Here is a 23,956-nt window from a genome sequence, read left to right on the forward strand (position 1 = left end):
GACTTTCTATTCAAGACTACAAGGAGAATGGCCTAAATGTCTTTAGAAGGAGCCAAATAATTAGAGATAAACTCTGAGGGGGTTGAGGGAGGTCTTTCAATACAGGTATGTGAACATAAATTTCTATAACTTATCCAAACACCTAATTGGACAAGAACTAAGAATAAAAGACCTATCATAGAGTAATGAGAGTCCTTCTGTTGCAGGTAGAAAATCTGTGTGCATACACACCTGCCAAAGTGGTGAGATGCCTCTATCCCCATGAAAGGATTTGACCATATCTTGGACACTTGTAGGGTCACAGACCTAGTGAGAACCATTCTACAAAGCTATGGTAACCTCTCTTAACGAAGGGGTTCATACTAACTGATCTTCCTCTGCTCGATGATCTGATTAATTGTACTAATGTAGACTTCACCCAAGGAAGCCATTACCATGAGGCACTGGCATGACCCTTAGAAGGTTGATTGGTGACACCATCTTTGAAATTGTGAACGGCAAGTTTTTATTTAACAGAGGAAGGGGAAGAAGAAGTGGAGAAGGGGAGTCATGGACATGATGCTATTGAAGTCAGAGTGAAGCAAGATGACTGTGATGTTAGTATTTTTCCTGTAGTTCCAGAATGTGTGATGATTATGCTCTTACTATTTGATGGAGTTAGTAGGTGCTCCTTGAAGTGGAGGTGACATCCATTTTTTAATTCCATAATCTTATCTGTAACTGACATGTGATTATAACACCACAATTCTCTTTAATGCAGTCTGTAAAACACATTGATTTTATAGCTCCCCAAACCGATTACATTAATATCTGTGCATAATTAGTTTACACATTACTAAATTACTGACAGATTAAAAGTGAAATAGTGCAGTTCATACTCAGCAGCATAACTGCCAGAAAGGAAATTAATATGGATTCAAGTGGTCCTTGGAGACCTACATTGAAATAGCAGAAATCTATAAAGACTGCTTGCATTAGGAAATTTCTATCAGCAACATGTTTGTGGTTGATGCTTTCCTAAGTCTGCTAATATGAGCTGAGTGGTGCAGGAAATGATATGTGAACGGTGCTTTGCCTTTTACCAACTCATGGCTGTGTTTATTAAAAAGCAAGTCTTTAATTGTGCCATTTGATGTCCAGGAAAGGCAAGCTTCCAAGTTGTAAATGAAAACTTTCTGCCTTTTCTTACTTTTCCTAATGACCTGAGTTCTAGGAGTAGAACTCAGTTCTCTGACAATGCCATCTCAGAGCAATGACACATGTTTTGTGGTCTTTTCTCCAGCCCCCACTAGACACTCACCTATAGGATTTGTCTCCATAGCAATGATTTTGTTCTCCATGTCCACAATGGCCAGCAACATGTGTGTATTTGTGGGGTGGAGGACTGGGGATGGGAAGGGTGAGGGAGTTTTGTACCCATCCACAGAATAAACTTGTTTTCTGATGAATACAAGTAGGTAGGTAGGCAGACTCAATCTTTTTTTCTATTTTTTTAACTTTTCATATGTATTACAGTTTTCTGTCGTTTGAACACTGTAAATCATTTGTCCAACTATGAGTTCAAAAATGAATAAATTTTTTTCTCCATCTGATAAGACACCACATTTGAACTCTTTCCATAGGAAAGACACTTGTACTCTGTTGAATTAGGAAGAATGTTAACACTGAAGAAGGTGTTGATTATAAATGAAGTTAAAAACTGTGGAACATTTTATTTGCTGTTGGTGGGAATGCAGATCAGTTCAGCCTTGTGGAAGAGGGCTCAGAGATTTCTCAAAGAACTAAAAATAGAATTACTAGGTGACCCAGCAAGCCCATTACCAGGGGTATACCCAAAGGAAAAGAAATTGTCCTACCAAAGAGACACCTGTTCTCACATGTTTATCACAGCACTATTCACAGTATCATGGAATCAAACTAGGTGCCCATAGTGGATTTGATAAAGAAAATGTGGTACATATACAGCATGGAATACTATGCAGTCATAAAGAAGAATGAAATTATGTCCTTTGCATCAACATGGATGCAGCTGGAGGCCATTATCCCAAATGAATTAACTCAGAAACAGAAAATCAAGTACCACATGTTCTTACTTATAAGTTGGAGCTAAACAGCAGGTACACACGGATATAAAGAGGAAAACAATAGACACTGGGGATTCTTCTAGAGTTGAAAAACTAATCAATAATTGGGTATTATTTTCACTATTTGAGTGATGGTATCAACAGAAGTCCATACTTCAGCATCATGCAATATACCCATGCAACATACCTGCACATGTAGTCCCTGAATCTAAAACTTTTTTTTTTTTTTTTTTTTGGCAGAGTTTTTCTCTTGTTGCCCAGGCTGGAGTGCAATGGTATGATCTTGCCTCACTGCAATCTCCGCCTCCTGGGCTCAAGCAATTCTCTTGCCTCAGCCTCGCAAGTAGCTGGGATTACAGACATGTGCCACCACGCCCGGTTAATTTTATATTTTTAGTAGAGATGGGGTTTCTTCATCTGGTCAAGTTGGTCTTGAACACCCGACCTCAGGTGATCTGCCCTCTTGGCCTCCCAAAATGCTGGGATTACAGGCATCAGCTACCAGGTCCATTCAAACTTTTTTTTAAAAAGGAAAATATGTGAAGAAGCCACCAGTCGTTATTAGGGACAAGAACCAACGTTTATTGATTACTGGCTATGTCCCAGATACTCTATGGGGTATTTTATTCATATATAGGTACTTGCCACCATAATCCTCACAGTAGTATCATTACCTCCACTTTATTAATGATGAAAGTTGCTCAGAGCGACCTGACCAGAATATAGTAATTTGACCCACTTCACATGGTTAGATAAATAAGAGATCCCGGTTTTCAATTATTTTCTGTTTGCTTCCAAAGCTCAAGTAGGAAGTGGGGAGACAGACAAAAAGGGAAGAGGAAGATTCTGGAGGTACCAGTGATTTTCCATGTGCGCAGTGAGGTGGCTCCCCTATTCTAAAGCTTGGGTTTAAAAAAAATACCTTCCTGAGTTCTCAAAGCATGCTACCGTATGTTGTAACCTTTATCATTGAATTAGTTATCAATTGCTAATTGCTGCGTAACAATCACTCCAAAATTTAGTAGCTTAAAACACTATTTGCTAGCTCAGTTTCCATGGGTCAGGAGTCTAGATGCAGTGTAGAGGGGTCTTCTGGCTCAAGGATTCTCACAAGGCTGCAATCAAGATGTCAGCCAGGGCTGCTGTTGTCTCCAGGCCAGACTGGAGAAGGACCACTACCAAACTCACTTTGTGATTGTTGGCAGAATTCCGTTCCTTGGGGGCTGTTGGATGGAGGTCTGCCCTCTGTTCCTTGTCAAATGTGCTTCTTTATAGGCAGCTCACAACATGACAGCTCACTTCATCAGAATAAGCAAGCAAGAAAGAGAGAGAGTAAGATGCAAGAGATTCAAGGGGAAAGTCACAGTCCTTTGGAACCTAATCTCAGAAGTGACATCCCATCACTTTTGCTATATTCTATTTGTTCAGAGAAAGTCATTAGATTCAGCCCAACTCAAGAATATAAAAACCAGAAGACAGAGATCACTGGCAGCCAGATTATAAGCTGCCTGTCACAACCATGAATTCACTTCTTCATTACCTAGGTTTGTTTATTATATCACCAACTAATTGTTGATTCCTTACTATGTGTCAAGTTTTATATTTGGAACTACAGATATGCTGGCAAGGAAAAAATAATGCTATAACAAAAATTTCTATTAATAATATAAATAACAAGCACATACAGTGCCTAGTATGTGCCAGGGAACATTGTAAGTGTTTTGTATGTATCATCTCAATCCTCATAACAGTCCTATTAAATAAATACTTTTATTATCCCAATTTACAGATGAAGATAACTAAGGCGCAGAAATGTTAGGTAATTTTGTAAGGTCATGAAGCTAGCAAGTGGCACAGCAGAAATGCAGTCCCAGGCTGTGCATGTTCAGATTCTGTTCTTTTCTTAATTCATAAGCTATATCCCTTCCCTCATTTTAACATCATCTGTGAAATATTTGTAGGAAGGTAGATAGGAGCTGACTGGCTATTGCAGCAGAGAAACTAGCTCCAGGTTATTGCAGAAGCTCAGGTAGAGAATATGGGAGGCTAGAATATGGTGGCACAGGATAGGGAGAGATGTGACTTTGCTGAAATAAATGTGAAGTAAGAAACAGCAGGATTCTTTAAAGGCTTGGAAGTTGGGTTGTGGGAGAAAAATAGAATGAAATATGGCACATAGGCATCTGATGTGAATAAAACCATACATGAAGAGAATAGTCTTCGAGGGAAGGCTGGCCATTTTCTCCATAGCTACAGGAGAGATGGAGAAGGGATGTTATCTTCTACTCCCACCATGGAAGAGATGGGGAAACTGATGCCCAGGTATGTTAAGTCACTTTCTAAAAATCACACAGTCAATAGGATCAAAGTGATTGCTTGAACTTCTCGGTTCACAGTTCCTAAACAGTGGAACACCTCAGTGGAACAAAAGGCATCAGTCATGTCTACCCATGATTGGTAGTCATTAGTTTGTTCACCAAATATTTCTCTATTTCCTTCTCCCAGGCACTTGGCAAGATTGCACCTTCTTGTCTCCTTTGAAATTAGGATAGCTGTGAGCTTTTTGCTCTGACCAATGAAACGCAAGTGAAATTAGCAAGTATCAGTTCCGGAGGGAAGCTTTAAGAGCCACTGCGTGATTTACCATGACCCTTTCCCCCTGCTACTGTGATCATGGGAGCACAGGTTGAAACAGAGCTTCCTTTTGCTGCGACCCCTGAATGATCAGTATGATTAAATATGACTGGAGTACCCTGCTAAATTACACTGGGCATGTAACATGAAGGAGAAATAAACTTTGGTTGGTTGGGTTATGCCATTGAGCTTTAGGTTCTATATTAGTCAGGATTCCCAGAGAAACAGAAACCTATGTACATATGTGTGTGTGTGCATATATACATACATACATATGTAACATATATATATGGAGAGAGAGAGATTTATTTTGAGGAATTGACCCATGCAAATATGGGGGCTGGCAGTCTGAAATTTGTAGGGCAGGCCAGCAGGCTAGAAATTCTAGCAGATGACAGTGCTTCAGTCTTGAGTCTAAAGGCAATCTAGATGCAGAATTCTTTCCTTATTATGAGACCTCTATCTTTTCTCTTAAGCCTTCAATTGACTGGATGGAGCCCACCCACATTACAGAACTTGAGTTTGACCTAACAAATAAGCACCATAGCCTACCCATGAAATTAACCATTATAGGGACTGTTTGTTACCATGGCACTACCCTGTCACTTTTGACTAATACTTGCTCCTTTGTCTCCTCCCCTCCAAAGAGAATGGAGTTTAGCCTCAGTAGAACTGTCATTATGAACATTCTGCTTTTTAAAGTATTAACTTAGTTCTTCCTTAAAAATATGAGTTTTAATTTGTCCTCATCCAAGAAACTCTGGAAGGATGCTGGAGAATCACAGGACACATTCTCAGCAGGAGACACATATATAGATGCCAGCTGCTTCCGGTCACAAAATCCAAATGTCCCCTAAAAACAATAAACTGACATCCCAAATGATGAATGAGCAGCCCGAGAGCCTTCTGCAGAAGAATACTTAGTCCATAAATGGGTTAATGGTGATTCAGGTTCTCGGGAGAGTGCCAATGAAATAGTCCCAGAAAGGATATTCAGAATGATCTCACCTGGCTGTGGTTGCCATGGAAACCCATTTCCCTTATTTGTGTTTCTCTTCCCCCTCCTCAAATTACTAATAGTAATAATTTGGCCGGTTATTAAAAAAGACAAGGAATGGGCCGTGTGAACCCAGGCAAGAAATGAAAAGTGAAAGTGAGAGAAAGGAGTGTTAAATAGAAAAATGGATGCATCACTGAAACAGTTTCAATTAGGTAGTAGGTTATTTCCTTCTCTTGGATGGGAATGTATGGTCATTTAATGTTGCAGAGACAATGCAGGAAACACCTATAATTCAAGAAGGGAGGTCTTATTTTCTTTAAGACTAAGGTCTCAACTGGGTGTGCTGGCTCATGCCTGTAATCCCAGCACCTTGGGAGGCTGAGGGCGGCAGATCTCTTAAGCCCAGGAGTTTGAGAACAGCCTGAAAAACATGACAAAACCCCATCTCTACAAAAATTAGTTGGGCGTGGTGGTATACACTTGTAGTACCAGCTACTCGAGAAGTTGAGATAGTAGGATCACTTGAGCCCGGAAGACAGAGGCTGGAGTGAGCCATTATTACATCGTAGCACTCCAGCCTGGGCAGCAGAGCAAGACCTTGTCTCAAGGGGAAAAAAAAAGAAAAGATGACTGAGCCTTCAAAATAAACCTTCCTCAGGAAAGATTCATACATTTCTTTGGGTGCATAAAACTCACTTCTGCCCACAAATCATACATACAACCTTATCCATGACCACACTCTCCTAAATTCTATATCAATACACCACTATCTAATTGTGTCTTTCTTGATGTCAGCATGTATGACTTGGGTAGTTAGCTTCTAGCCTAATGGGTCTTAGATGTTTTAGGCAAATAGACTCCCTTGAGAATTTCAGAAAATCAACCATCTCTTCAAAAAAATACACATTAGCATATGCGTATAGAAGTTGTTGATCTCATAAGTTTTATGGATCTCCTGAAATCAATTCAGTGACTCCAAGTTGAAAATCAAGGAAATAAATTGTGTAAATATACAGTTGTTAGACTGATGTGGGATTGGAGATAATTTTATTTTCTGGTGAATGACTTTCACCTTCTTCTGAAACAACTTTCCTACCTTAATAAACACAATAGTTATTTTTCTTGGGGTGTGGTGGTGATAATGAGTTCATACTCTTAATGCACTTAGTAGGAGCATTAGTGGGATCATTATTACTAAGCTTTCAAAGGACAGTAGATGATGCAAGTGTACACAGCTGGGCTGTGGATGATCTCAGCCTGGTAAAGAAAACCTCCAGGAGATGTGACCACCAAATTCCTTAATCTTTCTCCTCTCTACCCCTCAAAATGTATCCTTTTCTCCTAAAGGTATATTACAGAGACAAACTTTGATTAATTGAGTTGCATATTTTCATAGATCTCTTAAGACAATGGTAGAATGACATAAACAATGTGTAATAACGTTTTCTTAAGGGGAAGATAAACCACTAGCATTTCTTAAGCCTTCGCTTCACAGGAGGCCCCTATCTCATCCTCAGCCTCATCCTCAGCCTCAGAAGTAGGTTGCATTTTTCCTATTTTATACATTAATAAACTGGACTTTTGAAAAGTGAAGTAACTCATTCCAACTCTCCTGACTCATAAGTGCAAGGAGTGGGATTTGAACGGAGGTGTGCCTGGGTCCCATTCTGAGGTGCTATCACACCACACTTCCTCTAGAAAGCGAGGCATAGTATCAGCATGGAAGGTGATTTCATGGGGAAAGGTGGGCTTCTTTAGAGCCTTTCTGGAAAAAGTTGCAGACACAAAGATAAAGAATGATTGGAAAGGCATTAGGCTAGGAATCCCTCCTAATAACGTGTGTGATGGTCAGAACACACGATTTATATTCCAACAAAAGGAAGTTCTTGCTACTATATACATTGTTTACCATCTATAAGCCTCAGTTTCTGTAACTATAACATGGCAATTATAATAGTACCTAGGTATAGGCTTTTTATAGGGTTTAAGGAAAATAATGTATTACAGAAAATAAGGTGCCTCGCACCATGCTTGGCTCATAACAAGGATTCAAATATTGATTTATGTTTTTGTTTTATATAGAAGCTTCCCCTGCTAAAGTCACCTCATTAGGATGCACTGAAGTCTTGAGGTCAGAGAGACGTGGAGAAGGGTGATATTTGTTTTGTGGAGTTCTGCGGTGGACAGCAATTGAAGTCCCCGATCATGTGGATTAAACTCAAAATTTCTCCCCAGATGGGGTGTGGTGGCTCACACCTATAATCTCAGCACTTTGGGAGGCCAAGGTGGAGGCTTACTGGAAGCCAGGAGTTCGAGACCAGCCTGGGCAACATAGAAAAACCCTGTCTCTAAAACAAAACAAAAGAAAACAAAAATTTAAAAATTAGCCAGTCATGGTGGTATGTGCCTATATTCCCAGCTACTCCAGAGGTTGGGTGGGGAGGAATGCCTGAGCCCAGGAGTTTGAGGCTGCAGTGACCTATGATTGTGCCATTGCAAGTTAGCCTGGGCAACAGAGAAAAAAAAAAAAAAAAAAGTATTTCCAGCTAGTTGGTAGTAACATTATCCACAAAAGCTCTGAATAAGTTTGGAGATTTTCTACATTTTAAAGCTTTATAGCTTAATTTATTTAACATGTATTTTAAAAATAATTTTTCCTTTATTATAAAAGTTATATTTGTTCAATTTTTAAATTAGTTGCCAACATATGAAATTGGGTATTTTATATAACATAGTCAAATTTCAGGCTTCTCTCTAAAACTTAGAATTCTAGAATGAATCCAGACTTCATTTCCTCAACAAATACATGACCCGGAGCTAGTGCCATCACTCCCTACTATCTCTGAGATGCAGTCCACATCTCTCATTTATATTGTCTGCTGGAAATTACAAGAATTTGAATTCTTATAGTTTGAGAGTCAGAATTCTTGATTATCAGCCTAATCTTATAAAAAAATAAATATTTCAAATTACTTGATCAGAGAAAAGAGACGTTTGGAAAATTCAGTTATGTGCAGGGAAAAAAAAGTTATTTTATGTTTATCCATCCCTGATTTTCTCTCTTATTTAGCCCAGAAGAAAGAAAAGAAGAGCTGCAATATAAAGGCTGCTCCTAGCATTCATAAAGTTACATGCAAGCAATTATATTTTGCCTGACAAAATATGCCCATACGTACTGAAATGAATTGAATCATTAAAATATGTATAGAATAATAGAAAAAAGACCAGAAAATAGACACACATCCCACTTTTGCTTTAAGTTAGGTCATTACTAAAAGATGTTGCAGGGCTGAGGATGAGTTTCTGCTTTAGGCAACTCTGTATCACCTCAGGTTGGAGGATAACTTGAAGCCAAGAGTTCAAGACCGGCCTGGGCAACATAGTGAGATCCTGTCTCCAAAAAAATAAAAATTAATGAAAATTAAAAATTAGCCAGGCATGGTAGTGAGTGTTTCTCCGGAGGCTGAGTTGGGAGGACCACTTGAATCCAGGAAATCAAGACTACAGTGAGCAATAATCAAGGAACTTCAGCAATTTCTTAAAACATTAATGAAAAAAGTTAAAAAGGCAGAAAAGAAACATCTAGACTCTGAGTCATCTCTGAAATCAACCAAGAACAACAAAGAAAAACAAAAAAAGAATTTGCTTCTGTGAAATTATAACTCAGATGATGGTCACCAGGTACTTGGAAGAGAAGGAGGGGGAGGGATATCACTGGGGAAATTGATCCTCTACAACTCTTGAATGAAAGAAATAAAGAGAACCCAGGCCTTGCCAGGGTAGGGGACAGGGACACACACACACACACACACACACACACACACACACACACGATTTTTTTTTAATATAGAAAATGTTGGAGAGAAGCAAAAAGAATAAATAGAATCAATTACAATGACTATCTTTAGTAAAATTTTTATTTTGCTTCTTCATTTGGCAAAATATGACAATAATTATTTTCTGCAGAAACATTTTAAATATTGCTCAGTCTTCTGTTCTTGTATACACAGAATATTGTTTTTAAATGTTTTGAACATTGCAAACAACAGTTCATAGACATCTTTATAGTTAAATCTTATTTATATCCCTGGTTATTTCCTTAGCCAAAACTTCTAGAAGTGGCATTGCTGGACTAATAATCTAAGCTATTATCTGTAAGAAGTTCTATTTATATTGTAATCAGCAGTGTGTGAGAATTCCCATTCTTCCACAACCTATCGCTGAGTATTAAAAAATTTTAAATGACATTTGGGTAGAATGATGGTTAATACTGAGTGTCACCTTCATTGGATTGAAGGACACAAAGTATTGATCCTGGGTGTGTCTGTGAGGGTATTACAAGAGAGATTAGCATTTGAGTCATTGGGCTGGGAAAGGCAGATCCACCCTTAATCTGGTGGGCACCATCTAATCACCTGTCAGTGAATATAAACAGGCAGAAAAACTTGAAAAGGGAGACTGGCCTAGCCTCCCAGGCTACATCTTTCTCCTGTGTGGGATGCTTCCTGCCCTCAAACATCTGGACTCCAGGTTCTTTAGTTTTGGGACTTGGACTGGCTCTCCTTGCTCCTCAGCTTGCAGACAGCCTATTGTGGGACCTTGTGATGGTCTAAGTTAACACTTAATACGCTCCACTTTACACACGTATCTCCTATTAGTTCTCTCCCTCTACGAGAACCCTAATACCAGTAGGTGAATTATTTGTCATTGTGTTATTTTTCTTTTGTAAATTGTGTTCATCTTTGTCTTGTAAATTTATGAAAACTTTTTCTATATTGAGCGTATTGTATATATGTTTGTGTGTGTATATATATGTATGTATGTACATATATATATATGTGTGTATTTAAATATGTTACTCACTTTGTCCTTTCTTGTTAGTCATAATTTTTGGTATGTTTTGATGGGCAGGCATTTTTAGTATTTCTGTAGTAAACTGAATTCATTTCTTTTATAATTATTGCCTTAGGTCTCCTGCCCCCACAATTCAATATTGTGTAAATATCCACCACCATATTCTTAAAAAATAATTATTTCCTTTTTTACATGTATAAGTATATTACATCTAAAATTTTATTATTGGTTTTAACACTTGTAAGTATATTATATCTATGTAAGAGTTTCCTTTTGATACTTATTATTAAACCTCAAATTTATTCTTTCCATTGTATGGCTCAGAGACTACCTTTTCTCTCCTCCCCTAATTTTTATCATATGCAAATTTCTTATATTTACTTGGGAATATTTCTAAGACTTCTGTTCTGTTTCATTACTCCTATGCCACATCACTATAAGATGATCTCACTCTGTTGCCCAGGCTAGAGTGCAACAGGGCGATCTCACTGCAATCTCCACCTCCTGGGTTCAAACAATTCTCCTGCCTCGGCCTCCAGAGTAGCTGGGACTACAGACATGCACCACCATGTCTGGCTAATTTCTGTATTTTTAGTAGAGATGAGGTTTCACCATGTTGACCAGGCTGGCTTTGAACTCCTGGCCTCGAACTCCTGGACTCAAGTGACCCGCCGGCCTCAGCCTCCCAAAGGGCTGGAATTACAGGTGTGAGCCATCGTGCCTAGCTGACTTTATAAGATATTCTAATGGTGGTCGTGAATCTGGAAATGTTTCTTTGTCCCCGTTGCAGGGCATGAGACGGGAGTATGGCTCTTTTCTTCAGTGCCCCGCTCCTCAAACCTCTAGGGGAGCATACAGACCGGCAGGCTGTGGGGCTCCCACCCCACAGCAGTGTCTAGAGATGAATATTTACAGCCGAAGCACCAGTGCGGTGGGGCGGAGGGTTGTTACAGGGTGCTCTTGTGATTTGCCATCTATAGGCAGCTTGTGTAAACCAGCTCAGTTAGACCTCCTTGTTTATCACAAGGACAGAGGGCTTTCTTTTTTTTTTTTTTTTTTCAATTGTGCTTTAGATTCTGCAGACCATGCAGGATTATTGCATAGGTACACACATGACAAGGTGGTTTGCTGCCTCCATCCCCCTGTCACCTATATCTGGCATTTCTCCCCATGTTATCCCTCCCCAACCTCCCCACCCCCTGTTGTCCCTCCCATAGACATCCCTCCCAGCAATAGACCCCAGTGTGTGGTGCTCCCCTCCCTGTAGGACAGAGGGCTTTCTCTGTCCCGGGATCAGATCACACATGGGCTTGGAAAATGAGTGCAAGTGTTTGTTGAGTAGAAGTAGCTCTTAGCAAATGAGGAGCAAGAAGAGAGATGGTTTTCCCCTGGAGTTGGGCCTTTTGGTGGCCTGACTGGACTGCTCAGGTAAAACTCTGCTTCATTCCTATGGTGTGCTCTCCACGACCAGCTGTTTGCACCTTCTTCTACCCACGTGTCCCTCATGACATCCAGCCGCTAGTGTATCTTTCCCCTACGGTCTTGGGTTTTTATAGGCCCAGAATGGGGGCGTGGCAGGCCAGCGTAGTCTTGGAAAATGCAACATTTGGGCGGAAGGTAGGAGTGCCTGTCTTCACCTAGGTCTGTGAGGGTGGAGCCCTAGCAAGTGACCACGCCTCTCTCTACCCAGTATTTCCCTGCCCCATTTCCCTATCATTTAAAGGGATCCCAGCACTGCTGTATCTCAGTAGGAGAAATTCTCCCTTTTCTTCCTCTTTTCCTAGCATTCGTGATTATTCTTATGCATCTTTTCTTCCTCCTAAACTCTAAAATTATTTTATGAAGTGAAAAAATCATGAGAAATCACGATTCATTTGTAGTCTAATTTGGGGAGGGTGTAATGATTAGTGTAATTAAATTATCTTTCTGTGGCTCTGGACAAAAAGGGGTGTTCTTCAGAATCATCCATATTGGACAGATGTTTCTTTAAATTTAAAAAAAAACACAAACTCTCGGCCCGGCCATCTTGTGGGAAGAGCTGAAGCAGGCGCTCTTGGCTCCGCGCGAGCGCTGCCATCCGTGGAGGAACGCGCCGCCGAGCCACCATCATGCCAGGGCACTTACAGGAAGGCTTTGGCTGCATGGTCACCAACCGATTCGACCAGTTATTTGACGACGAATCGGACCCCTTCGAGGTGTTGAAGGCAGCGGAGAGCAAGAAAAAAGAAGCCGGCGGGGGCGGCGTTGGGGGCCCGGGGGCCAAGAGCGCAGCTCTGGCCGCGGCGCAGACCAACTCCAGCGCGGCAGGCAAGCAGCTGCGCAGAGTCCCAGAAAAACCGCAAGAACCCCCTGCCCCCCAGCGTTGGCGTGGTTGACAAGAAAGAGGAGACGCAGCCGCCCGTGGCGCTTAAGAAAGAAGGAATAAGACGCGTTGGAGGAAGACGTGATCGACAACTTCAGGGTGAAGGGAAAATAACTGATAGAAGACCGGAAAGGCGACCACCTCGTGAACGAAGATTTGAAAAGCCACTTGAAGAAAAGGGTGAAGGGGGCGAATTCTCAGTGGATAGACCGATTATTGACCGACCTATTCGAGGCCGTGGTGGTCTTGGAAGAGGTCGAGGGGGCCGTGGACGTGGAATGGGCCGAGGAGATGGATTTGATTCTCGTGGCAAACGTGAATTTGATAGGCATAGTGGAAGTGATAGATCTTCTTTTTCACATTACAGTGGCCTGAAGCATGAGGACAAACGTGGAGGTAGCGGATCTCACAACTGGGGAACTGTCAAAGACAAATTAACTGACTTGGATCAATCAAATGTGACTGAGGAAACACCTGAAGGTGAAGAACATCATCCAGTGGCAGACACTGAAAATAAGGAGAACGAAGTTGAAGAGGTAAAAGAGGAGGGTCCAAAAGAGATGACTTTGGATGAGTGGAAGGCTATTCAAAATAAGGACCGGGCAAAAGTAGAATTTAATATCCGAAAACCAAATGAAGGTGCAGATGGGCAGTGGAAGAAGGGATTTGTTCTTCATAAATCAAAGAGTGAAGAGGCTCATGCTGAAGATTCGGTTATGGACCATCATTTCCGGAAGCCAGCAAATGATATAACGTCACAGCTAGAGATCAATTTTGGAGACCTTGGCCGCCCAGGACGTGGTGGCAGGGGAGGACGAGGTGGACGTGTTCGTGGTGGGCGCCCAAACCGTGGCAGCAGGACCGACAAGTCAAGCACTTCTGCTCCTGATGTGGATGACCCAGAGGCATTCCCAGCTCTGGCTTAACTGGATGCCATAAGACAACCCTGGTTCCTTTGTGAACCCTTCTGTTCAAAGCTTTTGCATGCTTAAGGATTCCAAACGACTAAGAAATTAAAAAAAAAAAATTCTTCTCTTGAATACCTTTTAATGTCAGAGAAACGGTGAATATAGAATTGTTCTAGCTTTACATTTCTTCCTTTTTATGAATTTTCTTATAGCAAGGCATGAGGAAGTAGCAGACACCCACTGGAAAGATTTGTGAAAGAAAATTTTTACTTAGGAAAGAAAAACTTTAACAGAAAGACCTGGAAAGAGATCCCATTTTGGGCGACAGCTACCTGGACAATACTCTGTTCTTAGGATGTGGCCGTCTGGTCCTTTCCCTTTCTTCTTGCTATGCTCCAAAGAGCAAATGTTTGGCATTTAGGAGTCTTTTTTTTCTTTCTTTCTTTTGACTTGAAAAGACATACATCAATGATTTTACCATCACTTTGAAAACTAATCTTCTAAGGCCAGAGAAGAAACAGTTCTTAGAAAAAAAAATTAAATTGTACTTTTTTTAGATTTTATTATTTCGGCTGTTATTTAAGAATGGTGAGAAAGTTTTACGGCCTCGCCGAAAAGCGATGTAGCATTTCTTCCACAACTATCAAAAGTAGTGAATCTATTTAAATCGGAACATGATACTTTCATAATTGTGTGGATGTGCGTGGAGAAGAGTGTGGGTAAGTTCGCTTATTTGTAAAAGGAGTGAAAACTTTCCAAGGCACAAATAAAGATGCATCACATATGATATCGTTTTATCCTGTGGTAAAAATCTATTACGAAAAATTATAAATAGTACTGCTGGGAATAAAATGATTGAGAATACAACCTTCAGTTTTAAAATCAATTTTTCACCATTATTTTAGAATAAATCCAATTCACATGCAAAATTCTTCAGCCAGGAGATATGGGTTAGCATTAAACTAAATGCTAAAAGCTCTTACCTTGCATTTTATTTATCCAGTTTAAGAAAACTCAGAAATGTCCAAAAGGTTACATTCTTGATCCTATCATCATAATGTAAGTCTGATGCATTCTTTTTCAAATCGTTTTTTATATTCAACAGGAGGACAGATGGCTTTTAGGTCCTCTCCTGGAATTTCCAGCCCTACTATGGATGTTTCTGTTTGCTCTGTTTCTCTGGATGAGGGTGAGTGTCTGACTGTGTGAAATGTACCTGAACAAAGTGCCAGACATGTCCATCAAGTGATCCTTTTTTCAGTCCATTAATGATGTCTGATACAGCGTTCACAGGATCATCTTGTGTTTTCTTAAATTGAAACTGCCTATGTGGGAGCAAAAGAGAGATTATGCTGAAAACATTTTGGCAACTACAGTGATGGGTTTGTAACTCAAGTAACAAACTGCGCCGATTAGGTTTCTCCACTAAGAGCTGGTTGTGTTAGCCTATCAGATTTCCAGGATTGGGACCGACCACATTAAAAAGAAACAATCTCTACAAGGTTTTGACATCAAATTTTATTTGATAAATATATAGGAGGAAAGGACCCTTCTGTAATTTTTCTCTGGTGTTTACAGGAATCGCTGGTTTTAAAAGTAGAAGAGATATGCAAATAGGAAACACCATGGCTGAATTTGTTTCAGATGTTCTCTGTTTATAGAAATACAAGATTCATTTGTTGTACCTGGTGACTATTAACTGCTCTAATTGTGCTGTAGACTCGTTAACAAGTTTGTTGAAGTTGCACATTATAATTTTAAAGGAGTTAATTGAATACTAATCCAATGCACAGCACAAAAATTATTTGAACCATTCCAAGGAAAGCCGAAAATCCCACCAGCTGCCTTGGTCCTAGTAAATCCCTACCCCTGTGAAACTGAGAAAATGAATATTCAATATTTTTTCCATTTGAGTCTCTTGACATTCTATTGATTCACTTTATTTTCCCAACAATGTTCTGACAGGTTTCCCAATGTGCATTGTGCACATTCTTTGATATTCATCTTGTGATTGCCTTTGAAAATGAGCGCCGTGGCCAACTTTGGGCTAGGGCTTAGAACTCAGGAGCTCCAAGCCCCTCGCATCCCAGAAGCCAGCACATTTATAGAATTTTACTGTATTACCATGCAATCCTCACATCTGGGACAGAGTCGAACATCAGAGGAGGAAGGAAGTTCGAGAGTGCAGGAAACCCAAAATATGTCTGTGAACCAGGTTACTCCTCTGGGGTACTTAGAGTGGGGCCAGGAGAAGTGGGAAATGGCTGAACCTACAGATTGTGATAGTGGGCCAAGTGAGGTGGCTCAACCCTCTAATCCCAGCAATTTGGGAGGACAGGGTAGGAGGATTGTTTGAACCCAGGAGTTTGAAATAAGCCTGGACAACCTGATGAGACTCCCATCCCTACAAAAAATACAAAAGTTAGCCCAGCACTGTGGAAGGCACCTGTGGTCTCAGCTACTTGGGAAGCTGAAGTGAGAGGATCATCTGAGCCTAGGAAGGTCAAGGCTTCAGTAAGCCGTAATCACGCCACTGCACTCCAGCCTAGGTGACAGAGCAAAACCTTGTCTCAAAAGAGAGAGAGAGAGAGAGAGAGAAAAGATTGTGTGTGCTAAGAGAAGAAAGTGAAAGAAAAGCAAATCACTTAGAGATGAAAAAGCAGGAAGTAGAAGCAAATAGATGTGGCAGGAAGGTAGCACTCATTTCAGCAATTTTTGTAAAAGGAATAGTCCGTTGGTTGTCAGAGAAGTGGCCTGACTCATATAGAGGAAAGAGAGCACAGGAACAGGTGAATCTCCTGTTGTTGCAGGATCTAAAAGCCAGTTGGTCAATATCATCAGTCTAGGGGGTGCCATTAGCACACAATCATGTGACACAGCCTCTTTCTTTCCATTAAAATGGTGTCATTTGTTAAAAGAGGGGCCTTGCCTCTGTAAAAACTAAATGTTGATCAGAATTCTTCAGAGTAATGAATGGGGTGTGTGGATTTTTCCCAGAGAGCCCCCTGATCAGCAATATGGTCTTCTCCATATGCTGTGTCTAATCATTTTGTAACAGGAGCTTAAGTTTATTCATTTTTGCATTTCTTATCTCCTAGTTCCAAGCAATGCAGATCTTGTACTCTCAATAGTATTTGTAAAATGAATGAATGAAAAGTCCATGGTCTGTAATGTAGAAAATGTCAGTTTGGCTTATCTCTCAAACAGGATTCATTTCTTTTCAGATGATGAGTAGCTATGTTAAGCAACTGCATGTCTATCTGTGTATAATTGATCTTACTGACTTTAAAGATTAAGTTGCGGATAGATAGATAGATTGATAGAGTGCTACATAGATACACATTCTTTGACACATCTGTGAAACCCAAAATGTGTTTAAATGATGATGTCTTTGGAATTGTATCTTGAAGGTAGGTTATTCTGTTCATTTCTCTAACCATTTTAGCAGCTAACATCTCAGACTTCTCCACAATTTAGGTCCCTGGTTAAATTAAGGAGCCTGTTCAATCAAAAAATATCAAGCTGGCTGTTTTGACTGCTTGAGTATTGACTTTGGCAAGAAGGCTGTGAGCTGAAACAAAAACTATCCGATGACAGGGAGAGGCAAGGGGCCTGTCTACCTCCTAGGGCTGCATGCTGACACCTACCATGCCGAAGACAGAAAGCAGAGCCACCAACTACAGCTATCAGTCTCCCTCCCACATAGGTGTCCATGGAGCTTAGTTTGGCCCCAAGGTGTGAGCTCTTAGGCAACATGGGAGCCCGGTAAGGCACACTGATGGTCAGCCTGGCTCTATAAACACGAGAGAAAGATGCTTTCTTGGTGGCCTTCTGCTAGGACCCTCCGCGTTGGGCTTGGGTGGCAGTCTCCTGTAGAGGAACCATTTGCTCCTACAATCTGGGACGGAAAACTTTTACCACCTACCAAGACTGGTGCCCCTTAGTCTGCGGAGGCTCTGATGGAGTGGGGGAGAATTTTCAACTAAGTCCTTAAAAAAGGGGACAAGGAGGCTATCAAATAAATAAATGTAGTATGAGCAGACTTCTTTCATTTGAATTTTTTAAAAAATATCCCTCTGCTAATGACTTGGTGATTTTCACAGTACTAAATGTGCTGACTTAAAAAATCCGTGGGAGGTCAATAATTTTCCCTCTGCCTGTCACTATGCTGATTGTGGTCCCCATGCACCTTAATTACAGCACCTACAGGTGGAGTATTATACAGTGTTTACATTAATCAGAATAGATTTACTGAGAGAAATAAACCTGCTGGCTTCCTTAGAGTTAAGCTTTCATCAGGCAGCTACTGGGCTGGCCAGCCTGTGGGTTAGTGCCTGGGCTAGGAGCCCAGACCCCAACCTCACAGCAATAGATGGTCTCAGAGCATCTCTATTCTAAACTGGTGTGCTGGTACTTAGCTAATGAATCAATAGAAAGTTCTATTAATAGAAACCGCATTTCAGAATTTTGAAATCAAAGGAGGAAAGTGTATGTGTGCGTGTGTGTGTGTGTGTGTGTGTGTGTGTGTTTGTAAAGAGAGAGAGGGCAGAAAGAGAGAAGAAAAGAGTTAGAGAGATTGTGCAATTGTTAGAGAACTGACTTCATTTTCTATGGCCACAAAGAATAAGAGAAACACGGGTACTTTAGAGGCATACATTGCCTCCCACCCCAAGTCTTATTTTTATACAAAGAAGAAGAATAGAAGAGAAACTCTGTTGGGAAATTTAAAAACGACTAAAGAAGGTACACGTAGCTGTCCAGTTGGGATGTGGGAAGAGAAGAGGTAGGTTTTGTCGTATGTTTGTTGTTTTCTAATTCATTTTTCTTTTGCATTTTGCATGAGACTTTATTGGATGACGAGAGGCCAACAGCCTCCATTGACCCAGAGGGCCAATATGGGTGAGTAACTAAAGTCACCAGCTCTTTGTTTAATCTCTGTCCTTCACATTCCTCATCCATAAAATGGGCTTAATAGTAGTACTTGTCTCACAAGGTCATTGTGAAGGTTTATTGCAATAATATGCATTAAAGTGCTCACGATAGTGCCTGGCAGTTAGTAGGTGCTCAATTACACTTACCTATTGTTATTGTTATCATGATTATTATTACTTTTTTGAGATGAGGTCTTGATCCGTCATCCAGGCTGGAATGCAGTGATTCAATCATAGCTGACCACAGCCTTGAAAAGTTACCTATGATTGTCAAAAGCCATTGAGAAGGTTGACTATTACAGAGTCAACGAGACTTAGTTTCTAGTTCTGCCTCTACTAGCTAACAGCAATGTGATGTTACTCAAGTTTCTAAACCTCTCTAAGCCTTATTTCACTCATCCATAAAATGCCGATTACAGTACTTGTCAATGGGGACTGGACAAGAGATAGTTTGCACATAGTAAGCCCTCATAAGTATCAGCTATTAGCAACAAATGTGGGAATTTTCTAACCTGTAAGAAATGGACACAGCCCTAAGTGTTTGCCTGATCAAGCTGCGAAGTCACTACCTTTTCCTCAAGATAGATCTTAATTCTTCAGTCATTGAATAGTCAACACCCTCCTCAGCATGCTGGGCCTGGGATTTTAGTTATGTCTAGATTTGGCCAATAGAGTCCTGAGAGTACATCTCCATCCTAGAAAAGGAGTTGCAAAACTGTAGCATGTACTCGAGAGAGAAGCCCCCAGGTATGTCTCAAAGATGGAGTAGAGCCACAGGAAAATATTTCAATGAAAACAATTTGCATAGCATTTCAGAGCAAAGTTCTTAAACTGGTTCCATTCATGAAATAGACAGAGTACATGAGGATTTTATATTTTGAAAGAATTCATTCATTAGTCTTTGGGAGGCACAGTCCTGTCATTACTGTGAACAGGTGTGTCTGGTCTCCTTGGTGGGCACCACACCCAAGAGGCACAAAAGCTTCTCCTGGCTTGAGGCCACCAACAAAGGCAGCCTGTGCTTCTCCAGCATCTTGGCTCTGGGTTGAGTCTCCTCCTTGAATGGTTTCTCTGCAGGAACTATTTTAAGCTTAAAAAAAAGTCAAAAGAGGAAGAAAAAGAAAGGAAAAGAGGGACACCTCACTTTTCTATCTCTACCTGGCCTCATTTACTGCTCTTTTACATTCATTGTAAAAATCCAGAGTCCAAGTGGAAAATAGAGAGTTCCCAGGCAAAAGAAGATTTTGCTATCTTTTGCCAGAACATTCCTTCTTTCTGTTGCCCGTGACTGCAGCCTTCCCTCGCCAGTAATAATGAGCCTGTCAAATGCTCATGGAGATATGTTGTTAGGCTGGGGCACTTGGAGCGAATTCTAGAAGGTTCAAATCTTCAGAATATTACTTCTTGTTTCGCTGGTCCAGAAAGAGCTGCTCAGACTATAAGACTGGCAGAAAGGAAGGGCACGGTGTAAACACAGGCCTCGTCTCACCTGGAGCCCTTTTTGCTACTTGCAATTATACGGTTTCATTTCAGTGCTTGCAGCTGAAGCTGACCTTTCTTTGCATTACAGCTAGTTTCATTAACACCTTTTCTTTCCTTCCTCGGTGTGAGGTTTTATAATTTGGAATTGATGACCAGATTGCTGTGGGGCTCACAGGCAGCGTGTGGCACCATCCTGGGCACGGTGGATACTTACAAAAGACTTAGATGCAATTCTTGCTGCTGAATTCCAGTTGGAACTTAAAACATAGATGAGGTTGACAGAGTGAATGTCTGATTTTTAGAAACCTAGTGTTTTAGAATGAAAACGGATTTCAGGAATTAACAAGGAACTAACCCCTCCTTTTAAAAATAATGAAAGTGAGGCTCAGTCATCATAAGAGACATGAACAAGGACACTTTGTTACAGCGTAGCCAAAATACAAATACACATTTTTGCCCTGAGATCGGCCACAATACGGAATAACAGTTTTGCCACCAATCTTGGACAGTCTCAAGATAGGTAACTAATGTTAGTCTTTGAAATGATACATATTAGAATATTTTAAGATTAATCTTTTCATCCAGATAAGATGAAATGGCTTTAGAACTTTTGCTTTAATGGGAAGAGAAGGCTAATTGGCACACTCTTTGCTTGTATCTAAATGTGTGTTTAAGAGTGTGAAATCACTTGGTAGAACAGTCCTTAAAAACAGTCATGATCAATGGTCATAGAAAAGGAAGCTGTGGGACTCTGCAGTGAGAAAAGGGTCTCTAGGTAAAGATTCACTTTGCCAGGAAATCTCACAAATTATAAACTAGTGGCATTTCCAGATGAGTGGTATTTTACTTTATGGTTCTTTGAAGCACGTGTGAATCACTCTGATTATATGAAGAACTGGTTTTATGACGTGAGCTTATGTGGTATCTTAGCTCCCAACTGGCTATCCTGGAGGAGGCAAAGACAGTGTGGTTAATCAAGAGAACCTAAACTAAATTTTTAGACCTGATTTCTGACCTTAGTTCTGCCTCCAACCAGCTGTGTAACTGGGCAAATTACTTTGCCTCTATCAATTTTGGTTTCCTGACTAAAGATTTGTACAAGAGGGTCTCTAATAAATTGCCAGGTTGAGAAGGAAAAAAAAAGGAAGGAAAGAAGGAAAGAAGGAAGGGAGACGGAAGGGAGGGAACCAAAACCAAAACAAAAAGAACACAGAGGCATCCCTTTACATTTGAATATCATATAAACAATTCATACCTTTTAGTATAAGTATGCTTCATGTAATATCTGGGACGTACTTATACTAAAATCAAACCACTACTCCTTCGTTTTCTGAAATTCAAATGTAACTGGGTGTTCTGTAATTTATCTGGCAACCCTAGGCCTCAAATTCTATAATTCATGATTCTGACTGTATTTGCTTCTAAAAGTGTATGAAGGGGAAAGAGAGAGAGGAGAGAGAGAGGAGCAATCCCCTGAAAGCACTCAGCAGCTGATTGCTAGTCTGCAAAAGGACAGCTCATGGCATTAGAGGGCCGCTGTTTTAGAAAAGTCCCTTTAGGCTGAGAGGCAGCCTTGGAGAAAACAACACCTTTTCCTGATGGCATAGGCCCCTCCCATGGCTGTCCCGAGAGCCAGACCTCTTTGCTGGTCTAGGGAGCTCTGTCCCCTGAACAGTCTCAGTGGCAGGCAGTGCTGTGCTGAGTGCCCTAAGAAAAAGCCTAGTGAAGAAAGAGATCTCTTGTCCCTTCCATAAACAAAGACAAATGCAATTAATCCCTGTTGTGAGCCACGAGGCACCCAGAATCAGAGAATCCCCACAAGACTGGCCTAAACAAACCATCCTTAGGTGGAAACCAGGAATGGATCCAGCCTCCCGCTTTCTCCCTAAGTCATATGGAGATGGACAGCACCCACCCCAACCTGTTTGTTACGAGACTGAGTAGGAGTGGGAAGACAGAGCAAGACAGAGAGGAGAGGATGCTGGAAGGCAGTGTTGCAGTCAGCGTAGTTAGACGTGGGATGAAAATACCGAGATTTCCAGCACAGCCTTAAAAAATAATTGCAGATAACGCTTTATTCTGTGTTCCAGTGAGGTTCCTCCCTTAAGCATAATGACTGCTTCTTTGGTCCATTTAGTTTGGGTCTTTTGCAATTTATCGGAGATGAGTTCCCTGGAGTCTGGGATCCCATTCAAAGCAGTGTGGACGCATGTATAAGTGTGTTGATTGCATTTCCACAATCCTCAGATTCTGCCTTTGAGAGAGGCTGTCCCTCCACTGATTCCTGGAATGGATGGGCAAACAGAGCCTTAGTGTCTCCAAAAGCACTTCTGAATCCCCTCACCACCACCGCAGGCCGCCAGGAAATGAATTAACCTGGACACCCAGACAGCTGCCATTAACTCGACCTCCCCTCCATAAAGAAGCACACAGAGACAGAGCCCGGAGTGTAAGGAGGGTATGGTTAGGGTATGATGTTTAACAGAGAGAAAGAAAAGAGGAGAAACAACTATTTGCTTTACATGCAAATAAACTCGACTTCACCTTTAAAGCTGAAAACCTGTGCCCTTGGCAAGACGTTTGGGGACTGTTCCAGAGATATTAATCTTCCTCCGTTTACATGTGAAATAAGCCTTTGGAAACGGTTTCTCCAGCACTGTGTTTTCTCTCCGGCACAATCTCCTTCTCTCTTTCTTTCTTTAGTACAGTCAGAACTCCCCAGCAGCGTGAAGCCCTGGGGGCCGAAGGTGGAGGCACCAACACGTGTGGATCTCAGAGCCATCCCCGGCGGCGGGCTGGTGAGGCGACCGGGCCAGGCCTGCCAGCAGATGGCGCTGTGCCGCACGTTATGGACCCTCGTGTGCCCGGCCGGCGCTGGGAAGGAGACAGACGGCTCAAAGTTTCTAGTGCCATTCCTGGACTGAAACAAATGTTTGTGGAATTAAGTAGTGATTTCCTTTAGTCTGCGCCACTCTCTTACTGGCTGTGTTTTCAGGCCTAGATGTTAACATATGCCACATATTACTTTTTTTTTTTTTTTTTTCCTGGTGAAATCAGGGGTTTCCAAGCACTCAGCCTCATCCTAAGTGTTCATGTCAACTAGCAAAGGTCTGCATTTTCTGATAAAATAACTCATAAAACTTCCATATTAAGAGCTAAAATGGTTTGGAAGACAAAGGAGTGCTGAGAAATGTAAGTAAATAGAGCACCTAAGATTTTGTCTTTCTAAATAAACAAAGCTGGGAGGGGGTGTTCCTTTGCTAGGCTCAAAAATTACGCATGAGAGTGGGCAGGAGGAGATTCCAGGTATTCGGGGGCGGGGGGAAGTGTCTCTGGCTACTGGGGGGACGTGGGTTGCATTATGTGATTGCTGGAAACAAGGAGGTGCAATGATCATAGATGCAGAATCGTGGAGAAGATTTAGGATCTGTGCGGAACATCCAAGGCACAGGCAGAAGTCTGGGTTTTCAGAACCCGGTTAAACAACAGTGGGTTAAGGGTAATGGGAATTTCCAGTGCAATTGCTTCACCATGCCAAGTGGCTCCATTAGTTAGGGTTCAGTATGTATTTAATGTTGCCATAAAATCCGTCTTCTCAAAGTAAACAAGGCAAGTCTGTGTGCATCTCCGACAAGATGTATGAAGCTTTGTTTGGGATAATGGATTTGACATGAGTAAAAACACTGGGGATTAAATGGACC

General features: G+C 41.2%; 1 protein-coding gene and 1 long non-coding RNA gene across 2 annotated transcripts; one reads left to right on the forward strand and one right to left on the reverse strand.

Annotated features, from left to right (window-relative positions):
* The first annotated feature begins 12,657 nt into the window (after positions 1-12,657).
* On the forward strand, positions 12,658-13,949 carry LOC108305456 (plasminogen activator inhibitor 1 RNA-binding protein-like). Its single transcript, XM_037739121.1, is given in 2 exon segments — positions 12,658-12,892; positions 12,894-13,949. Coding segments are annotated over 2 exon segments (1,179 nt in total). The 5' UTR covers positions 12,658-12,680; the 3' UTR covers positions 13,861-13,949.
* Positions 13,950-14,091: 142 nt separating this feature from the next.
* On the reverse strand, positions 14,092-22,856 carry LOC108305457. Its single transcript, XR_001825745.2, has 3 exons — positions 22,800-22,856; positions 15,059-15,167; positions 14,092-14,365 (listed from the first exon to the last, which is right to left on the reverse strand). It is a non-coding gene; the product is annotated as an uncharacterized LOC108305457 (long non-coding RNA).
* Positions 22,857-23,956: the final 1,100 nt, after the last annotated feature.

Source organism: Cebus imitator, unplaced genomic scaffold (genome assembly GCF_001604975.1).
Source record: "Cebus imitator isolate Cc_AM_T3 unplaced genomic scaffold, Cebus_imitator-1.0 Scaffold63, whole genome shotgun sequence".
Classification (NCBI taxonomy): Eukaryota; Metazoa; Chordata; class Mammalia; order Primates; family Cebidae; genus Cebus; species Cebus imitator.